The sequence below is a fragment of the Trachurus japonicus genome, chromosome 9 (genome assembly GCF_045865225.1).
Source record: "Trachurus japonicus isolate A0001 chromosome 9, Traja_1.0".
Lineage (NCBI taxonomy): Eukaryota > Metazoa > Chordata > Actinopteri > Carangiformes > Carangidae > Trachurus > Trachurus japonicus.
Window position 1 is genome coordinate 11,852,539 of NC_140915.1, and position 18,791 is coordinate 11,871,329.

At 37.9% G+C, this 18,791-nt stretch overlaps 1 protein-coding gene across 1 annotated transcript; it reads right to left on the minus strand.

The window, feature by feature from the left end:
- Positions 1-5,409: 5,409 nt before the first annotated feature.
- On the minus strand, positions 5,410-18,585 carry fbp2 (fructose-1,6-bisphosphatase 2). The gene is made up of 7 exons (XM_085785921.1): positions 18,165-18,585; positions 16,549-16,711; positions 15,650-15,742; positions 13,926-14,066; positions 12,744-12,881; positions 8,024-8,143; positions 5,410-5,824 (listed from the first exon to the last, which is right to left on the minus strand). The coding sequence occupies exons 1-7, from the start codon at positions 18,335-18,337 to the stop codon at positions 5,639-5,641; spliced, it is 1,014 nt and encodes a 337-aa protein (XP_085642047.1). The 5' UTR covers positions 18,338-18,585; the 3' UTR covers positions 5,410-5,638.
- Between the last annotated feature and the right edge of the window lie 206 nt (positions 18,586-18,791).

Here is an 18,791-nt window from a genome sequence, read left to right on the forward strand (position 1 = left end):
ATGCCCAGTAAAAGTTTAGAGGCAGTTTCCTGGGAAAAGCAGAAGTGCCTCAGATTCAGATTCATAAAGTTTTATTGTCCGTCATGACAGAAGATTTTCTTTGACATTGCTCATGTTCTTAAAAACAATCAGTAGACATATTAATAGACTCTAACTAATAGTGTATATTCCTAAAAAGTTCAAAAACCTGTATAAAAAGTCTGGTACGTGTAAAGTGGCACAGTGCATCAGAGTTCAAGTCTGTTTGTTTGACTTGTTTTAACACCAACACGTGTTCTGGGAGGCCTCTGGCTGCTCACAGTCTGATACATACATAGGTGTTGTAGACAGAGACAGACAACACAGGTAGACAGGTGTAACGTTACATAGTGTAAGATCAGCTGTTGGCAAGATGTTGGCAGTTTGGCAACATTACAGTTTTTGTATTTAAAACTTTGTAACTTTATTTTGAAAAGTGCTATATATTATTTATTGTTATTACGTGACACTGGAAAGTCCCACCTAGCAGCAAAAAGGTGACATGTATAGTGTAGCGTGCACTGCTGCAGTATGAAGGAAGGTGTTAGTGTAGGAAATGTTACCTATCATCATTTTAGAATGACAGGTTTAACACTGAAACCTTCCTCGTGACAGGCAGCTGTTATTTCCTCCATGATCAGCTGACAGGACCAGATGATGTGAGTGAGGAGAGAACATCTACTGTCCTGTTTGTGAGCGTCGGCATGTGGCATGTGGGTATGTGAACTATAAGTACGTGAAAGCTGGAACAGACCTGCTCCAACATCCTGAGCAGGTTCCTTCCAAGTTTCATTTACAAACCCGTTTACACCTGGCATTAATATGCATCTTGTATTCTGGATACAATTTAACTGGATAACATTTACACCTGGTATTAATATGTAACTCTAGTGTCCACATTGAGATCAGATTGAGTTAAAATTAAAAAAGAATAAAGAAAATAAATAGTAGAAGTATTTCTGTCCATGTAGTTGTATGCGGATACAGGACACATTTCCGTTTACACCTGTGTTCAATGTGGTCACAAAGCGTCCCTGACCAGTGACCACCAATCGGATCACAATCCGTCCTCAATGTGTCTTGGGTGTGTTTTTACACCTGTAGCTACTTTCATGTGGTCAAGCGCCATCTGGTTGCAATCCGATCACTGAAAACACATGTTAATGACAGGTGTAGACAAGGTTTATGTCACATGATCATGTAGCCGTGAACAATGGGTGTGTATTGCACGGGATGTTCGACTGGAGTGGGTGACATCATCGGCTAGAGTGGGAGAAGTTGTCTGAAATCGTCTGTAAAGAAAATTGATCCTTCCACGCTGCTCCCAACGGCCACGAATTATACTCTACACACATGATTTTTTGCCACAGTTGTAAACAAACTTATCATCTATCACACAATATCTTCCAAATCTTACAGAATTTGAACTATGACCCTCTAAATGAAGCCAAATCCCATCCAGCTGCTCATTAACGCCAATACAACATTTGGAGCTGGTTTCCAGAGAAAAGCTTAAGAAAAAAGAAAGGCGTTTTAGACAGACAGATAGGCTACCAAATGTAATGTTACGTAGTCTAACAACGTCAGCCAGTTACATTACATTACAGTTTGTATAAGTGCTATATAAATCAAAACAAGTTATCATCTATTGTTATTATGTTACACTGGAAAGTCCCAGCAGCAAAAAGGTGACATGTACTATAGTGTAGTGTGCACTGCTGCAGCATGAAGGGTGTTAATTAAAGCAGAAGTAAGTGGTCCGGTCGTTTTCGCTAATGCTGCGTTCCAGGCAGGCTTTTGAAATCGTAAATTACAGCTTCAAGTCACAACTTACGACTTTGTAGCGTTCCAGACAACCCACTCGTGTTTTTCCGACCTGTTTTACCTGTGAAAGTCACTATAACGGCCACTCGTAACTTCCGACCGGTGAACTCGTACCAGATCGAACTGGTACGACTTCACGGTCGGAAAAATACGAGTTTCCTTGAACGCACCATAACAGTCCTCGTCCCTACGTCGCCACATTCACGGCGTCCCTTGGCTGCACACACAGCCCTGCATGCCGTTCTCTCTCCTCATTGGATAAAAACTGTAGGATACGATAAATGTTTTCTCCTCGGCTCAGAGCAGAGCAGAGTGACTGACAGACCCGTGTTTCAGACCAAACACTCTATGTAAGTGATTGCTGTCGGAAGATATAACTATTTAAGACTTATATTAACACAAATATATCACTTACTTCTGCTTTAATTAATTTAGAGCGATTATGTGATAATGTCAAGAAATAACCAAGAAATAACAAGTAATTGCGTAGTAATGTCAAGAAATAGCCTAGAAACAAGGGTCAGTTTCATAGTAATGTCATGTTTTTCATACAGGCAAAAGATTACACATGCTTTTCATGCTTAGATTTTTTTGAGAAAGGCCAAAATTTTCCTTGCAATTGTCAATTACAATCAATTACTATGAAATTGACCGTTATATCCAGGCTATTTCAAGACATTATGAGACAATTACTTGTTATTTCTTGACATTATCACGTAATTAGCAGCCTGTAAATTAAAGGGTTACCGAAAATTTTAGTTGTTGTTACTAGATTTCCGGACTGAGAGATGATTTTTTTTCCTGGATTTTTCTTTAATAGTAGTTTAAAGTCGAGTTGTGGGTAGTGAGAGCAGTGCAGGGGGCCTCGGCTCTGCTCTGTTAATCCCACACGCTGCTGAAACATGTAGAACAGAGACAGTCACATGATCATATGAAGCCGTGCTCTCTGACGTCTGGTACTGTTCTGATCTTATAGGATTATTGATCGTGGCCACAATGGTGTTGATTCATGGAGTCGCCCCCCCTCACTGTGAGTGGGGTCAACTAACGTGACCTTATAAATCTGTATGTTAACACCACGATGGAGGTTTTTAGGTGCATCGAACTAACTAAAGAACTGTAGCTAATGATTCACTTCACTGCTGATTAATGTGTGTAATCAAAGTGAAGTGTGTGATGAGCTGCTCCGATGTTTCCAAAGATATTCATATAATAACACAAAACAGAGAGAAAAGTGTTAATTCATAGTCAGATTATTGATTATCCTCATCTCATTTATTGTGGCACTTAAGTTAAAAATCAAACCAGTTGATTAACAGCGATAATCAAAGGTCAATATACAGTTGGAGTGGTCTTAGATACATTATTTACTTTACTGATTACTAAAGGGGAAAATAAGTTAAATCAGCTCTTGTACTACAGCAGATTGAACATTTACTTACCCATTGTGTTTTAGTTTTAGTTACTGTAATGAGCTTATTAACAGAAACAATTAAACAGTAATTTACTTGTTTGCAAAAGTTTGGGCTCCTCTGACTCATTAGGACTTGTAAAGCAGGTAATTAGTAAGTAGTAAATGTAGCAGCTAAATCTCTTAACCCTTTTTGGCATGACAAATATATACTTTTATTTTCAATAATCTTTCACCACAGCACAATTAATGCACTGTGATGTATTTTATATATTTTGTTCATGTTGCTCTGACAGAATAAAATGTTGAAGATAAGATTTAACACAGTTAAAACTGCATTTACCTGTAGAATAAACACCAGGTTTATATTAATATAAACTTTATTTCTTATTTTCTTGTCTTTATTTGTAACAAATTTGTTTTTTTGATGATATTCTTCATGGGTGAGCTTTTCATTTAAGCCCTTTTGGGTTTCATACCTCCTCTTCGCACATCCCAATCATAATAATTGTTCATAAATTATATGTTTGTGCAAAATAAAGAAATATAAATATATCAGAATCATGTATCTGAATCACTACTGTACAGTTATATTTATGTTGCAGTTGTCCTAAGGGTCATTTCATGAAGTGAACACCTGAGATGAATCATGTTACAGTGACCTTTAAACATAAAACCTTAAACCTCTGGAGCGATAAATACAGTCATCAGACTTCTCCCGGAGCTGCTGAACTTTCTACTGTATGTAATCTGTGACCTAGTTTTTGTTTCTGCTCTAAACTAAAAGATTCAGTTATGTAAATGTATTTTGTGTCATTACGGTCAATAAGCCTCAGTAGTTAGAGGTCGGCTGTGTCCGTCTGACTGACTGACCCAGATCGGTAAAGTAAAGTAAATGTAAACACACACACAAGTTGTTTCTGTAACACATTTACTTCACCCACCTCTGAGTTGAGTCCAGGCCGACGGTCGGAGCAGCTGCAGGAACGAGTTGCGCAATTTAAGAAAAGGGGCGAGAGTCAGAGAGAGAAGGACTGAGAGATAGAGATTAAAGGATCAGTTCACCAAAATAACACAAAACACACAACTCTCTCTCTGTCTGGATATCTGCCTCTGAAACCTCTGTGAACTTCTGTTGCTGCTGTGAATGCAACACTACAAAAAATTTACTTTTACAAACTTAAAAGCAACTTTTATCTGTTTCTCTTCAGACAGATCAGATCCCAGGTTTTCTTTTCTTTTTGTGGAGTTGTAACATGATGGATATTTAGATTGTTCCCAGTTGGACTTGGAGCCATTTTAATGAGGTTAAAATATCCAATTTGTGTGAAATAGAATTAACCCACCATAATAAATACACCATTATAGTAGCCTATAGTATATCTAGTTAACTTAACAAACAAAGAGCCATTTTGACTTTGAAAATACTTCCTGGTAAATTGTTCTACTGATGATTGATTGATTATTTCTATTTAAGTGTCATGCACATTTTCTTTTGAGCCCAGCCCACATAAGACACTAAACATTTAAATACATACATTCAAGAATAGCTATAGCGTGTCGTTTACTTGTTAAATCACTTTTTTTTTGACATTTTTAAAGCATTTATGTAACTTAACTTTGCTTTTTGTTTTGTTTTGTTTGCTGATTTAAGTTACTGTTTCCTCTGAAGCTATAATTCAGTGTCTAGAGCACCAAAATAAAATGCCAGTTATTTTAATTTATAGATTTCATGTCTGTCTGCTATGATGGATTGTAAAGCGTAAGTATGCATCCTGTATCAAACATGCAGCTGAACAGTGTCAGCATGTTGTTGCTCAGAGTGAGAGTCTCTGCTGCACGGCTGCTTCCTGGATCAATAAAGAAATAAATATGTGAGATTAGTGAAATTAGAAACTGGACTCTCCCTCTTTCTTCTCATGGAAAACAGGGTTGCGTTAAAGTTTCTTTACAACAGGATGACTAAACTCTTTAACCTTAAGCAGCAGTTTGAAGCTACTCGTCTGCCTCATGTTGTACTGCAGCTGTATTTTAAATGAAACAGAAAAGTACATTTGACAAATTTGTTTTGGAAAAAAAAATAGGTTTAATAACTTTCAAATGCAGCTGTATATGAAAGGCTGTAACATAACAGGATTTGATTAGATTTGACAGTCTTGTTTATGCATCTTAAAAAATGATCAGTCACCGGAATATTTAGATAATAATTTAACATATTTGTTCATATTCTAAAACTGAAATCTGTACTTGAGTTTTGACCATTTGTAATGTTGAAATCCACAAATAATGTTTCCCTGTGATCGCAAAATAAAAATGCTCCATGAACACATTACAAAGACTCTCTGGCTTGCTGTACAAACACTAACTGCAGGAGACGCAGGTCTTTCACGGGAACTTCTTGACGAAGGACAGGTACTCGTTGACGTCGTCAGGGGAGCCGACCACGAAGGGAACCCGCTGGTGCAGCGCTTCAGGCTGAACGTCCAGTATCCTGCCGGCGCCGGTGGTGGCGAGGCCGCCCGACTGCTCGATGATGAAGGCGATGGGGTTGCACTCGTACAGCAGCCTCAGCTTCAAGGAGAGAAATCAACATACAGTATATATTAAATATTATATATAATATTAAATCTCCATACAGTATAAAGGTAGACGTTTGTGTTAAAGCTCCTTCAAAATAAAGGTAGACGTTTGTGTTAAAGCTCCTTCAAAATAAAGGTAGATGTTTGTATTAAAGCTCCAAACAGTATAAAGGTAGATGTTTGTGTTAAAGCTCCATACGGTATAAAGGTAGATGTTTGTGTTAAAGCTCCATACGGTATAAAGGTAGATGTTTCTATTAAAGCTCCATACGGTATAAAGGTAGATGTTTATATTAAAGCTCCATACGGTATAAAGGTAGATGTTTGTATTAAAGCTCCATGCGGTATAAAGGTAGATGTTTGTATTAAAGCTCCATGCGGTATAAAGGTAGATGTTTGTATTAAAGCTCCATACGGTATAAAGGTAGATGTTTCTATTAAAGCTCCATACGGTATAAAGGTAGATGTTTGTATTAAAGCTCCATACGGTATAAAGGTAGATGTTTCTATTAAAGCTCCATACGGTATAAAGGTAGATGTTTGTATTAAAGCTCCATACGGTATAAAGGTAGATGTTTGTATTAAAGCTCCATGCGGTATAAAGGTAGATGTTTGTATTAAAGCTCCATACGGTATAAAGGCAGATGTATTAAAGCTCCATACGGTATAAAGGTAGATGTTTGTATTAAAGCTCCATACGGTATAATGGTAGATGTTTGTATTAAAGCTCCATACGGTATAAAGGTAGATGATTGTATTAAAGCTCCAGTATAAAGGATGTTTGTATTAAAGCTCCTTCAAATAAAGATAGATGTTTGTATTAAAGCTCCTTCAGTATAAAGGCAGATGTTTGTATTAAAGCTCCATACGGTATAAAGGTAGATGTTTGTATAAAGCTCCATACGGTATAAAGGTAGATGTTTGTATTAAAGCTCCATACGGTATAAAGGTAGATGTTTGTATTAAAGCTCCATACGGTATAAAGGTAGATGTTTGTATTAAAGCTCCATACGGTATAAAGGTAGATGTTTATATTAAAGCTCCATACGGTATAAGGATGTTTGTATAAAGCTCCATACGGTATAAAGGTAGATGTTTGTATAAAGCTCCATACGGTATAAAGGTAGATGTTTATATTAAAGCTCCATACGGTATAAAGGTAGATGTTTGTATAAAGCTCCATACGGTATAAAGGTAGATGTTTGTATAAAGCTCCATACGGTATAAAGGTAGATGTTTATATTGGTTATAGAAAGATGATCATGTGTCTGATCAGCTCTGTCTTGACCTTAAGATCGTGGGTTTGATTCCCATGTTGACAGAGATGGTAAAACCGCCAGTAGCCCCGTGGCCCATTCAAAATTTCCCCAGAGGAAATTTTCTAGTTGATGACTGTGGAGGAAGTTTCACTTCAGCACTGACGTACACTGATGTTAAAACCAGACTCACTGTGGCTGAAATATGAAAGGGAAAGGGTTTTTTGGTTTTATAGATGATTCTTACATCTTGTTTCCAAATAGTTTCAGTGATAACACGTCAGAGAGCAGCAGGTGTTGTCTGCACATTGTAACAGGTTTTTACTTTTTTAAGCTAAACTTTATTTGTTTCTGCTGCTTTAGTTTTACTGTTATCTTTAATTAATCTCATCTTAATACTTGTGATTGTGATTGATTTATTTAATTAAGGATGTAAAGCTGCATAAAAGTTGACAGTGTGTGGTCAAAGGTCAGTCAGAATGATCTGGGTCAACATAAGAAATGTACTTATCAGAAGATTTAGATAAACTGAACCATGTCCTCTCATTAAACTTATAAAACTTGTTTTGTTTCACAATTTGATAACATCAGTGATAAAACGTAAATAATTCAGGATGTGGAGGAGAAGCAGGTCACAGATCGAAGCTGCCAGGAAGGAAACAGGCAAAGAGGTCAAAGTTTATGTTTTACGAGCGTCCTCGAACGCCTCTGAGCTTTTATTTACCATAGGAGGAGGAAAAACACCTCGACCTCAGGTTTCACAGCAACGCCCACTGTTACTGTCACTATGCAGGATCATTACAACTATTATAATTATTATTACAAACTATTATCACACTATATGTCCCATATACACCATATTTTCAACTGTGTTTGTGTCGCTGCAGAACTTCTGGAGATACTTGGACCTAAACCCAAACATCAGAGATCCGTACCTTTCCCTTGGGGCTCTTCTCGTTGGCCGGGTACATGAAGATGCCTCCGTAGGCGATGGTGCGGTGAATGTCCGACACCATGGAGCCCACGTACCGGGCTCCGTAGGGGGCGCTGCCGTCCTGCAGGACAGACGGAGAACATATTTAAAATGTTAGTTTATGTTTATGTGATCAGGTGTTGATGAGGCAGGTGTTAGTCTTGTTTGTTTGTTCTTTACTTAACCGATTTAAATCCAAGTTTTGCTCATTTTTATTGGGTGAAGTTAGATAACATTTGAATTTCAGCTCATTTATCAAAGCAGAGTATTGATATTTATTCTGCTTGGTGTTTGTCACCCATGTTTTGGTCACATTATAGAGAAGTTTACACCAAATTAAAAAAAAAAACAAAAAAAAAAACTTCCCCATGCTTCAGTAGTGAAGAGGATCCTGGTCCAGTCACATGCTTGTTGTGTTATAAAGTCAACTGGGTATTAATTAAAGGCCTGTTGTCTAAACTCTTTACCTGAAGCGATGTTTTATAATCTACTGATGCAAATGGCCTCAGGTTCACAACATGCACAACCACTAATAAACCTGGATGTTATGTAAAACCTCACTTAGATCATCTTCTCTTCATTTGCCTGTTTCCATTTCCACACAGACAGAAGCTTTAAAGATCCCAATGATCCGTCAGTGTCATAAAAATAAAGACTGTGTTGAAGTTCTGCACCAGTTTGGACACAAATGAATTAAAAGAGTTTATAAAGAGACTGTAAAAACTACAAGATTGAGCTTGTTTCTCCAAAATAAGAGTCTCTCACATGCAATACTTCTTCTCAAGATCAATATTGAGTGTGTATCAATGTTAAATCTCATCATACAGTATGTGGAGCTCTGAAGTTAACATTCATACAGTATCTGTAAAACGTTACTGAATGAATGAAAGTGTGTGGATCCCCTTTTTTTGCATGCTTTTATTTTGAAATACAGTGTCACTCATTCGCTAGCCTTTTTAGGAACTGCAAAAGGCTGGTGCAAAAAGTTTTTATATTATATGTGTGTGTGTGTATATATATTATATATAATTTTATATTAGAGTAACTGATGCAGCTGCTGCTTTGTTTTCCTGTCTTATAATAATACAGTATTGATTATTAATTGTCTAATATATGAGCAAACAAACAAGTGAAGTTTCTGTTCAGTTTTATTTGTGTCTTTTCTTTTATCTTTAATATTGTTTGATTCATTGAGTGTGAAGCTCTGACACCGAGCCTCATGTTCAACGTGACAGAGTCATGTGCTGCTGAGTCACACTGGGAGGAGTGTGTGAGTGTGTAAGGGCGTGTGTACAGTAATTGCGTGTCTGTGTGTGTGTGTGTGTGTGTGTGTGTGTGTGTGAACATGGTATTTCCTGAGAGCAGAGCCTCCTGATTTACACAATACAACACAAAACACACTCCAAACACAGAAACCACATCCAGCTGCTGACACGAAGAGACGGAGAGAAACTTCCTGATACAAAGGAGGAAAAAAAGGAGCAGAAAGAAACAGAGGAAGTGTGGGGGAAGTTTTTCAAAGTAAAACACACAACTCAGTTCCTAAAACATTATGACGTGACCCTGAGGCTGATCTGGAGCCAGTGATCAGGTGCTGTCAACTGACTTTACAAGATTGCTCTTTCTTTTTCTTTTTCTTTTTTTTTTTTGCTGCATCAGACCTGAACACATGATCAAAATATTTGACTTTTTAATGTTGATTAAATTGATCTATCAGTTAAAAAATGGATCTAAGTGGATTATCTTGTTGTCTCAGTCTCAGTTTTGGTCACTGTGGCCTTCTTACGGTTGTATTGTTCTAATGTCGTTATGATCAACTACTGTAGTCTGCCCTTTTTTGTTTGTTTTATTGTTCAGTTTCAATCTTCTCACTATCTTATGTTTTTTCGATACAAAGGAGCTGAACTTCTCATCATCATATGTATATTGTATGCTTATATTTTCTTCTGTATATTGTTAAGATGGGGGGAGGGGGAGGGCCAAATTTTTGGGTTTATTCTTATAGTTTTTAACTTGGTAACTCTGGTAATATATAACTTTGTAATTTTTGTAATATTTAAATTGTAATTTATCTCTTTCTCCTATTTTAAGTTGTTGTATTCTTTACCTTTGTACACTGGAGCGCTGTGACAAAAGAATTTCCCGCAAGGGATTAATAAAGTATATTCTATTCTATATAAAACTGTATTACACATTCCTGTGAATATGGATCCATATGTGTAGATATGGATATATATCATGTTTTTTTTTTTTTTACAAACATATTTTCTCGTTTAAAAGGAGAAAAAAGTATTGAGGTGATGCTGATTAAAAACATTCAGAGTCGTGACTTTATTTAAAATTAAACCCAGGCGAGGAATGATCTGTTTTCTGCGTTAATGTTGTGACTCTGACAGGTTTAATAAACAGTCACTTCCTGTCCTGAAAACAGAGACTTTAGTTACAGGAAGTTACAAAATAAAAGAGAAGAAATAAAACTCGGATCCACAAAAATAGAGTATGTATTATAATAATTCCCACACACACACACACGTGGAAGAAGAAATGTGAAGTGAAAAAAGTTTTTTTTTTTTTTTAGAAACCTTCACAGTTGAACCTTGTGAGACGAGTTCTCGTCACGTTGTGGCCTCGCGCCAACATGACGGTGAGTAAGTGTGTGGTCACCGCTGTGGTGAGTGTTCAGCTGAGGTCGTTACTTTACCGGTAGAAGTCGGTTAATAACAGATCAGACAGATTAGCTAAATGTTTCTCTTTTTTTGGATTTGGTCTTCAAAAATACTGGAATACTTTTGAGTGACAGTATTTTAGATTTTCTAACTAAAACTGTTCCTTTCTCTCTCAGGTTTAACTGTCAACGTCACAGAAACACATATAGATTAATTCTCTCCATCTTTGTAGCAAATGTAAAAACTGAAGATATGGTAAAAAGGTTAAAAAAAAAAAGAGTGGCACATCTCAAACTTCTTGCAGCAGTCAAGGAGTGTGATTTTAAAGCAAAGCTGAAGCAACAGGTTGTTTATTGGCGTGTAAATGGTAACAATATGAACAGTTTTAATGTGGGAAACAATATAGCATTTGAATAAAGCTTTCACTTGGTCTCAAAATAATTTACAGAGGGAACAGAGAAAACATCCTCACTGCTCGATGTGATTGCTACTACAGTAAATTAGTTTTTTCCAGTGTTAGAAACTGTTCACAGTTCATCACAGTTGTTTTTTCTTCCTTGTTTTCTATATTAACTGGATGCTGCGGTTTCATCTTTTAGTGTTACACTTGTCTTTTTTTATCGTTTGTGTTTATTGTTGTAATCTTGTAACTATCATTCAGTGCTGTGAAGTTGCTCTCCTGACCGGGTCACTCTTGAAAAAGAGGCTTTTAACTGCTTTAATAAGGTAAAATACAAACAGCACAAATATTCAAGTTGATGTTTCATGAAGGTTTGTGAGCGAACGCTTCACCGACGACCAAACAAACACAAACGTTGCGTGTTTTTGCCGAGGTTGGAGAAACGCTGAGTTTGCACGAGTGATGAGAAGCTGCTTCCTGAGGAACAGGACGTTTCCTGCACAAAACTGTGTCTCCATCCTGCAGCTCAGCTGACGGAGCCGCGGCCCCTCGGCCCGTCTGACCCCCGACCGCTGCTCACATGACCCGACTCTGCTCTGATCTGTGAGGTGGTACCTGGTTATTTATCTATTCTGATATCAAACAGCAGCTTCATGTAGAGCAGCCGTGTCAAACAGACGGATCACGGCCCAAAACCGGCCTGTCGGAGGGTCCAATCCGGCCCGCGGGCTGAATTCGTCAAGTGAAAATTACATAGAAGACAGGAGAGGCATTAAATTGTTGAAGTTGCACATATTTTATCAAGAAATTTCAGGTTGTTCATAATGTTTTGTAATGTTTTTGTGCTTAAAGGGAGAAAATTTAGAGCTCTTGTTATTTATAGGTTATTATGGGTAACACTTCATATTAAGCATTAGTTAAGCATGAATAAATACTGAATTCTTCATTTATAACGCATGAATACTCACTAGTATGCAGTTTATAAATACAGTTAGTGTTCATCAATGATGAGTAAATCATTTTTAACTATTTATAAACTACATACTAATGAGTATTCATGTGTTATAAATGTTGCATTCAGCATTTAAAGCTTAACTAATGCTTAATAGTGTGTACTTATTATAAAGTGTTACCTTATTATGTTATTATTTTACCACTTGAGATCAAACTGTGCTGCACCGTTTGTGGCTCTGAAACTACAGACAAACACTCAAACAGACCTGAGGGGAACTCATCGTACCGGAGCGACTGCTTGGTCAGGACTCACATGATGAGTGTGAGAGGTCACTGGTGTGTGAAGAGGTGTGTGTGAGTGTGTGAGTGTGAGTGTGTGTGTGTGTGAGTGTGTGTGTGTGTGTGAGTGTGTGTGTGTGTGTGTGTGTGTGTGTGTGTGTGTGTGTGTGAGTGTGTGTGTGTGTCAGCAGAACAGACTCTGAGGACACAAGGTTGGTTTCCTGCTGCAGTTTGACTCAAAGGCGTCGGATTCACAGCAACAAACACAAAGTAAAACTGATTCATGATGTTACAACAAACCCTGCAGGTTGACGTGTGTCAGGCATGTGTGTGTGTGTGTGTGTGTGTGTGTGTGTGTGTGTGTGTGTGCTCCTCTCTCTCACCTCTGGGTACTTCTTGTGCTTGATGTACTCGTTGATTGACGGGTGGAAGTACTTGGCGTAGCCCTCGTTCATGCTGTAGATCTTCCCCTTCTTCTTGATCTTCACGTTCCTCTCGGTCAGGATGAACTCTCCGATGGCCTGAAGACGGAGGAGGAGGAGGAGGAGGAGGAGGAGGAGGAGGAGGAAACACAAACAGTTTACAGGCCGCTAATTCTGTGATAATGTCAAGAAATAGACAATAAATAACAGTCAATTTCATTGTGATGTTCATTATTATCATCATTACATCAAGGCAAAAGATTACACTTTGAATGCTTTGAATTTTTTGGGAAAAGCCAGAATTTTTCTCCACTAAGTCCTTGCAATTGTCAATTACCATCAATGGTGACACTTTATTTGACGCCTATAACACATTAAAACCAAACTTACTGTATGAATTATAATGCAGTTATATCACTGTATAACTATAGTTATAAACACTCATAAATGATCATGATGCTTTATAACAATAATCATAACACACTATAAAGCATTTTATCATGACTTATAAGGTCAGGTATTATAATACGTTATAATTGTTAGTAACTCACTGGCAATGCCCACATAGTGCTATAACTGCAATATAACTCATTATAATTATGGCTATAATGCATTATAAAGCTGAAGTGTTACCCAATCAATAATTTCTGGGCTATCTACACAATCAGTCATTATATTTTGGCTATATTTCTCAACATTACTATGAACTTTACCGTTATTTCTAGGCATTATGATGCACTTAATTGTTATTTCTTGGCTATTTCTTGACATTAACACGTCCTGTAAATTAAAGGGTTACCAACGAGCCTTCTAATGATTGATAATTAGGGTTTTAATTCCATCTTTAACACTTTATAAGTCACAAATAAACACTTATACACAAGTTATATAACAGGTTTCAGACACAGACACAGGTGCACGATTTGGAAAGATCAAGTAAATGTTTGTGATGTTTAGAAAATCTCCTTTAAGGCAGAAACACTGAACTTTTACATTGGAGCCTTTAAGAACCAAAGCTGCTTTTCTCTAAAGGTGAATTCCTCAGGATTGGTCGTTTCTTCGGAGGAAAAACAACTTGTTTTCCTCGTATATGTTTCTATTTGTGGTTTAATAAAAAGTGTAAACAGAGATGCCAGCGCTCACCGGGTCCAGCATGAAGAAGTTGACTCCGGCGCCGGTGCTCATGGCGACCAGCGTGGCGCTGCCGTACAGGGCGTAGCCGCCGCACACGATGTTGTCGCCCTTCTGCAGCGCGTCTTTCTCCTCGGGCTCGTCCTCCGTCACCTGAGCACAGACAGCGCCACTGACATCATCACTGACAGCATCACTCTCAGGTGTTGATTAATGTAGAAATTCAGGTTAATTTAACTCAATTAAATGAATTCAATTAGTTAAATAGATAAATCTTTTAATCTTTGCACTTGTTTTTGAACTTTTTTGACATTTTAAAGGAAGATTATTTCAACTGTAAATCATTTAGTCAGTTATTTGACCTCTTACAGCCCATCATAATACATAATACACTGTTCAGTCACTTTCACTTTTTATACCATTACTACTATATATCTATATATTTACATATCTATACACATAGTGTTGGACCATATCATTCAACCTGATGTAATATTGTATTACATTTATAAGTTCTTTTGATATTTAAGTCCTGTTCTTATCTAAGTTGTGTTTGTAAACTACACAGTTTTTCCTAGACAGATATTTTGGTAACACTTTATAATATAAGTACACACTATTAAGCACTGAATTGAATGTATCATTTATAACACATGAATACTCATTTGTATGTAGTTTATAATCACAGTTAAAATGTTTTACTCATCATTGATAAGCAATAAATGTGTTTATAAACTACATACTGATGAGTATTCATGCATTATAAATAAAGAATTCAGTATTTATTAATGCTTAACTAATGCTTAATAATGTGTACCTATTATAAAGTGTTACTGATATATTTTTATTTTTATTTTTATTTTTTTTCATTTAACAGATGAATGAAGTAATATCTTAATCCAATATGTTTTCTCTTCACTCCTTTATTGTAAATCTGCATCATCTACGATATCTTATATGTAATTGTCCTAAGCTCTTATATAAATGATACACAAATAAAGCGAATTGCCAGTGTTTGTTATGGTACAAACATCAATGCAGCTTCAATGTGTTCAATGTATCAGATGTTTGTGAGTCTGTTCTCATGTGCCAATATGTGTTTACATTTGCAGCTCTGCATCCTGTCATGTTTACAGCGACCTCGTCATCTGACAGCGATTATAGATGTGGATCAGCTGGACGGTGTCGCCCTCCAGTGTCTGCAGCGTGTAACTGCACCGTGAAGCTGCAGAGTCAAACTGTTCTAACAGTCCTATTAAATAAAATGTGATGAGTCCAGCTGTGTTATAATTATCATTTGTCCTAAATGAGAGTCTCACATCTGGAGAGAAGAGGCACTCAAATAACTGTATGACACGGCTGTAATTAAATTCAAAAGAAAATCTATCAAATTGTTTAGATCCAATATACCAAAAATATAATGTCTCAAACTATTAAAATATTTATTCATATCATTAAAAAAAAGGATTCACAATACAGAAATGTTCACTTTCTAAAAAGGAGGTTATTATATGCACTCATACACAGTGTAGGTCAGACACCTGCTCCTGTACATTTAAATGCATTTGTTTCCCAATAGGATTAATTATTGTTTAAAGGAAACTTCCCCCTTTTTGTTCTTGTAACTGATCAAATGAATGATGTAAAACCACATAAATCGGTTCTTTCCACTGTTTGATAAGGTAATTTAAAGTTAATGGTGATTGGAGAGACTTTGACAGGTGTTTGTCACTCACCCGTTTGTAGATGGCGAAGATGGTGCCGATGGAAGCGAGACAGTCGATGTTACTGGAGCCGTCCAGAGGGTCGAAGCAGACTACATACTTTCCCTGTGAGCAGCACAGACAAAAACAAAGAAGAGGAACAATGAGTTAGGGTTAGAGTTAGAGTTAGATATTAGAGTCAGAAGTTACAGAGGGGATTTTGGATTTCTCTTTTTATCACTCTGTAAATGAGAAAATACTGTCACCAAAAATCTAATTTCTACATGTTTTAAAATGTTGTATAAATCAGGCTGTGAATGATATATCAACAATCCCCTCATTAAAATCCTTCAGAATATAAACAGGAATAAAACTTGGTGTCTATAGGGAGCTTTACAATGATAACAAAGTGACACATGAAGTCTTGTTTTGCTCAGTGGTTGTTCATGCTGATGGTTCCCTCTAGTGGCCTGCACAGGTACTGCAAGTCAACATTTCCAAAACTGTTAAAAAATGTTTTTAAAATAACATTTCTAAATGTTTCAAAATTAAACAACATCTAAAACATTACAACTGTTCAAGTAGGTTGTTATTTCCTCTTATTTAAAGGCCTTTTACTGTGATAAACCAGTGTGGAGTTTGATCATTACTATTAGAAAAGGTATTGTTTGGCCTCCGTATTGTCACCATGTGGGCGCCAGTGTTTTTTTTTTTTTAGATTTTAAAGTGAATCTGTTGACAGAGAGTTGATTAAATCTAGCAACACAAATACTCAGATTAAGTTCCAGTCGAGACCAAACTGTTGGACCTGCTCATAATAAAGTGAATACTGTTCGTACTTTGGTGGAAACAAGAAGAAAATCACAATGAAGAAACCCACTGTCCCTCCTCCTCCTCCTCCTCCTCCTCCTCCTCCTCCTCCCCCTCCTCACCCTCTTGTCCTTGGGGGTGATGATGAGCTCCTTGTTCTCCTCCGACACCATGCAGCAGGTGCCGTAGGACGCCTGCAGCATGTTGACCATCAGGTCGTTGGACAGGACGTCCAGCTTCTTCTGGTCGTCGCCTGTCACGTTCACCGAGCCCGCCAAGCCCTGCCTGCGTGGACCAATCAGAAGCCACGATTCAGTCTCACAGCAACACTAAAGTTTTGTATGAAAATGCATACAGAGAAAATGCATCACAATTATCTTTATCTGTCACTTTTCAGTCCGAGTGGATGGGTCGTCGGCCTGTGGGAGCGAATTATCTCCATTTTGATGTCAAACAGAGTTCATTTTGTGCTTGTTACATAAACTCAATCACAGTGAGATTCGCTCATTAACCACGGATCATTATTCAGTGAATAATGAGCTCTGTGTTGAAATGAGTTCATCCAGGTTTAGAATCAAACAAACCCTGATGCACCATTTCAAACGAAACTCATCTTAGTAAAGCCAAGATTTAACTGTTTAACCTGGGTTTAATCAATAGAAGGAAGTTTGTATGTAAAATTTAAAATGAAATAAAGAAAATACTACGATAAAAACACGGACAATCTGCTGTCGTCAGGACCTAGTGAGTATAAAACAGAGCTGAAGCTGTTAGTTCGTCAGAGAAGCTCAAACCTTTTCCTTCAGTCATTTCAGCTGCAAAACATTTTCCTTTGTGAACCCGTTTAATCTTAATCTTCATCATAAAAGTCAATCATATTGAATCTGTCTCATTCCATTTTATTAGATGAGCTTCATCTTGGTAAAATCCAACTCAAAAACACAGAAGTTAAAACACCTCAACAAGCTGTTTAACATTGATTTGGAGTTTAAAGTTTTGCAGCAACAAAATTAAACTTTGGTTTAGGTAAAAACTACAGTTTAAAGAGGAATTTAATTTGTTTTTTTGGTTGTTTTTAACTACTTTGGTGCAGCAAAGCATGATTTGATGATGATATGTGCGTTTGGCTGAACTTATTCCTTAATCCTTAACTTATTGATTTATCGGCCTGAGAGGAAACAAATCAGCCTCAGTGACGTCAGATCCAGAAACAGTCACTTCCCTCATCAACGGAGTTTAATCTTTTACTTTTCCACAGTGAAAAAATTATATCAGCGACTCGATTTCACCATTTTATCTCCTCTTGCTGCAAAAAGAAAACTCTGTGCTGCCTTCATATCATATCGTCATATGAACTCATATCTGCTGCTCCTGCTCCTCCACCTCCTCTGGTGGTGAAACCAGGTCTAAACACAAACACAACGTCAGAGGGAGGGAGAGGGAGGGAGAGGAGGATCACTGTGGCTCCTGAATTCACTGTGGGAGTGAACAAAATGTTAAACATCTGGTCTGAACTTTGGCTGCTCGCTGCTGCCCTTGACCTTTGACCTCTGGGAACGCAACCAACACCTCACGCAGACCAATGAATCATCACGTTTGCATGCAGTTTTAGTGTTTTAAATGCAGATATCAGTGTGTGCGTGTGTGTGTGTGTGTGTGTGTGTGTGTGTGTGTGTGTGTGTGCGTGCGCGTGTGTGTGTGTGTGTGTGTGTGTGTGAGTGTGTGTGTCTCTACTCACAGGTGGTTCAGGCCGGCCTTACGCACAGCGGAGGAAATGGCCTTGATGGACGTCATAATGGAGTTGATGAGCTGCGTCAGCTCGCCGGTCGACCCCTTGGCCTTGCGACCCGTCTCCATGACGAACCGGGTCAGGGTCCATACGTCCGTGTCAAAGGCCGAGTGGTCCGTCATGCTGCTGCTTCGTCTTCCTCTTCGTCTTCCTCTGTGCCTCCTGGTTGCGTGTCGTCCGGGCGACGGTCCTGACAGCGAGTGAGCGACCTCATCTCCAGCCAAGAGCTTTTCATACCCGGAGCGATGAAAGGCCGAGCCAAGGGAGCTATTTGTGAGAGCAGCCGAGTGGAAGAGCGTGTGTGTGTGTGTGTGTGTGTGTGTGTGTGTGTGGGTGTGTAGCTGGGTGTCGGGTGTCAGCGGTGGAGACTGTCACACTTTAAAGGGATAGTTCAACATTTTGGCAAATTGGCCCATTGACATAATTCCTATAGACCCTTTCAGAGAGTATAAACAAAGACAGGTGTGGCTCATTAGAAAACGCTCTGGTGCACTAAATGGAATGGAGCCTTAATTAGTATTCTTGGTAACACCTGTCTTTGTTTATACTCTCTGAAAGGGTCTATAGTTTTAGCAG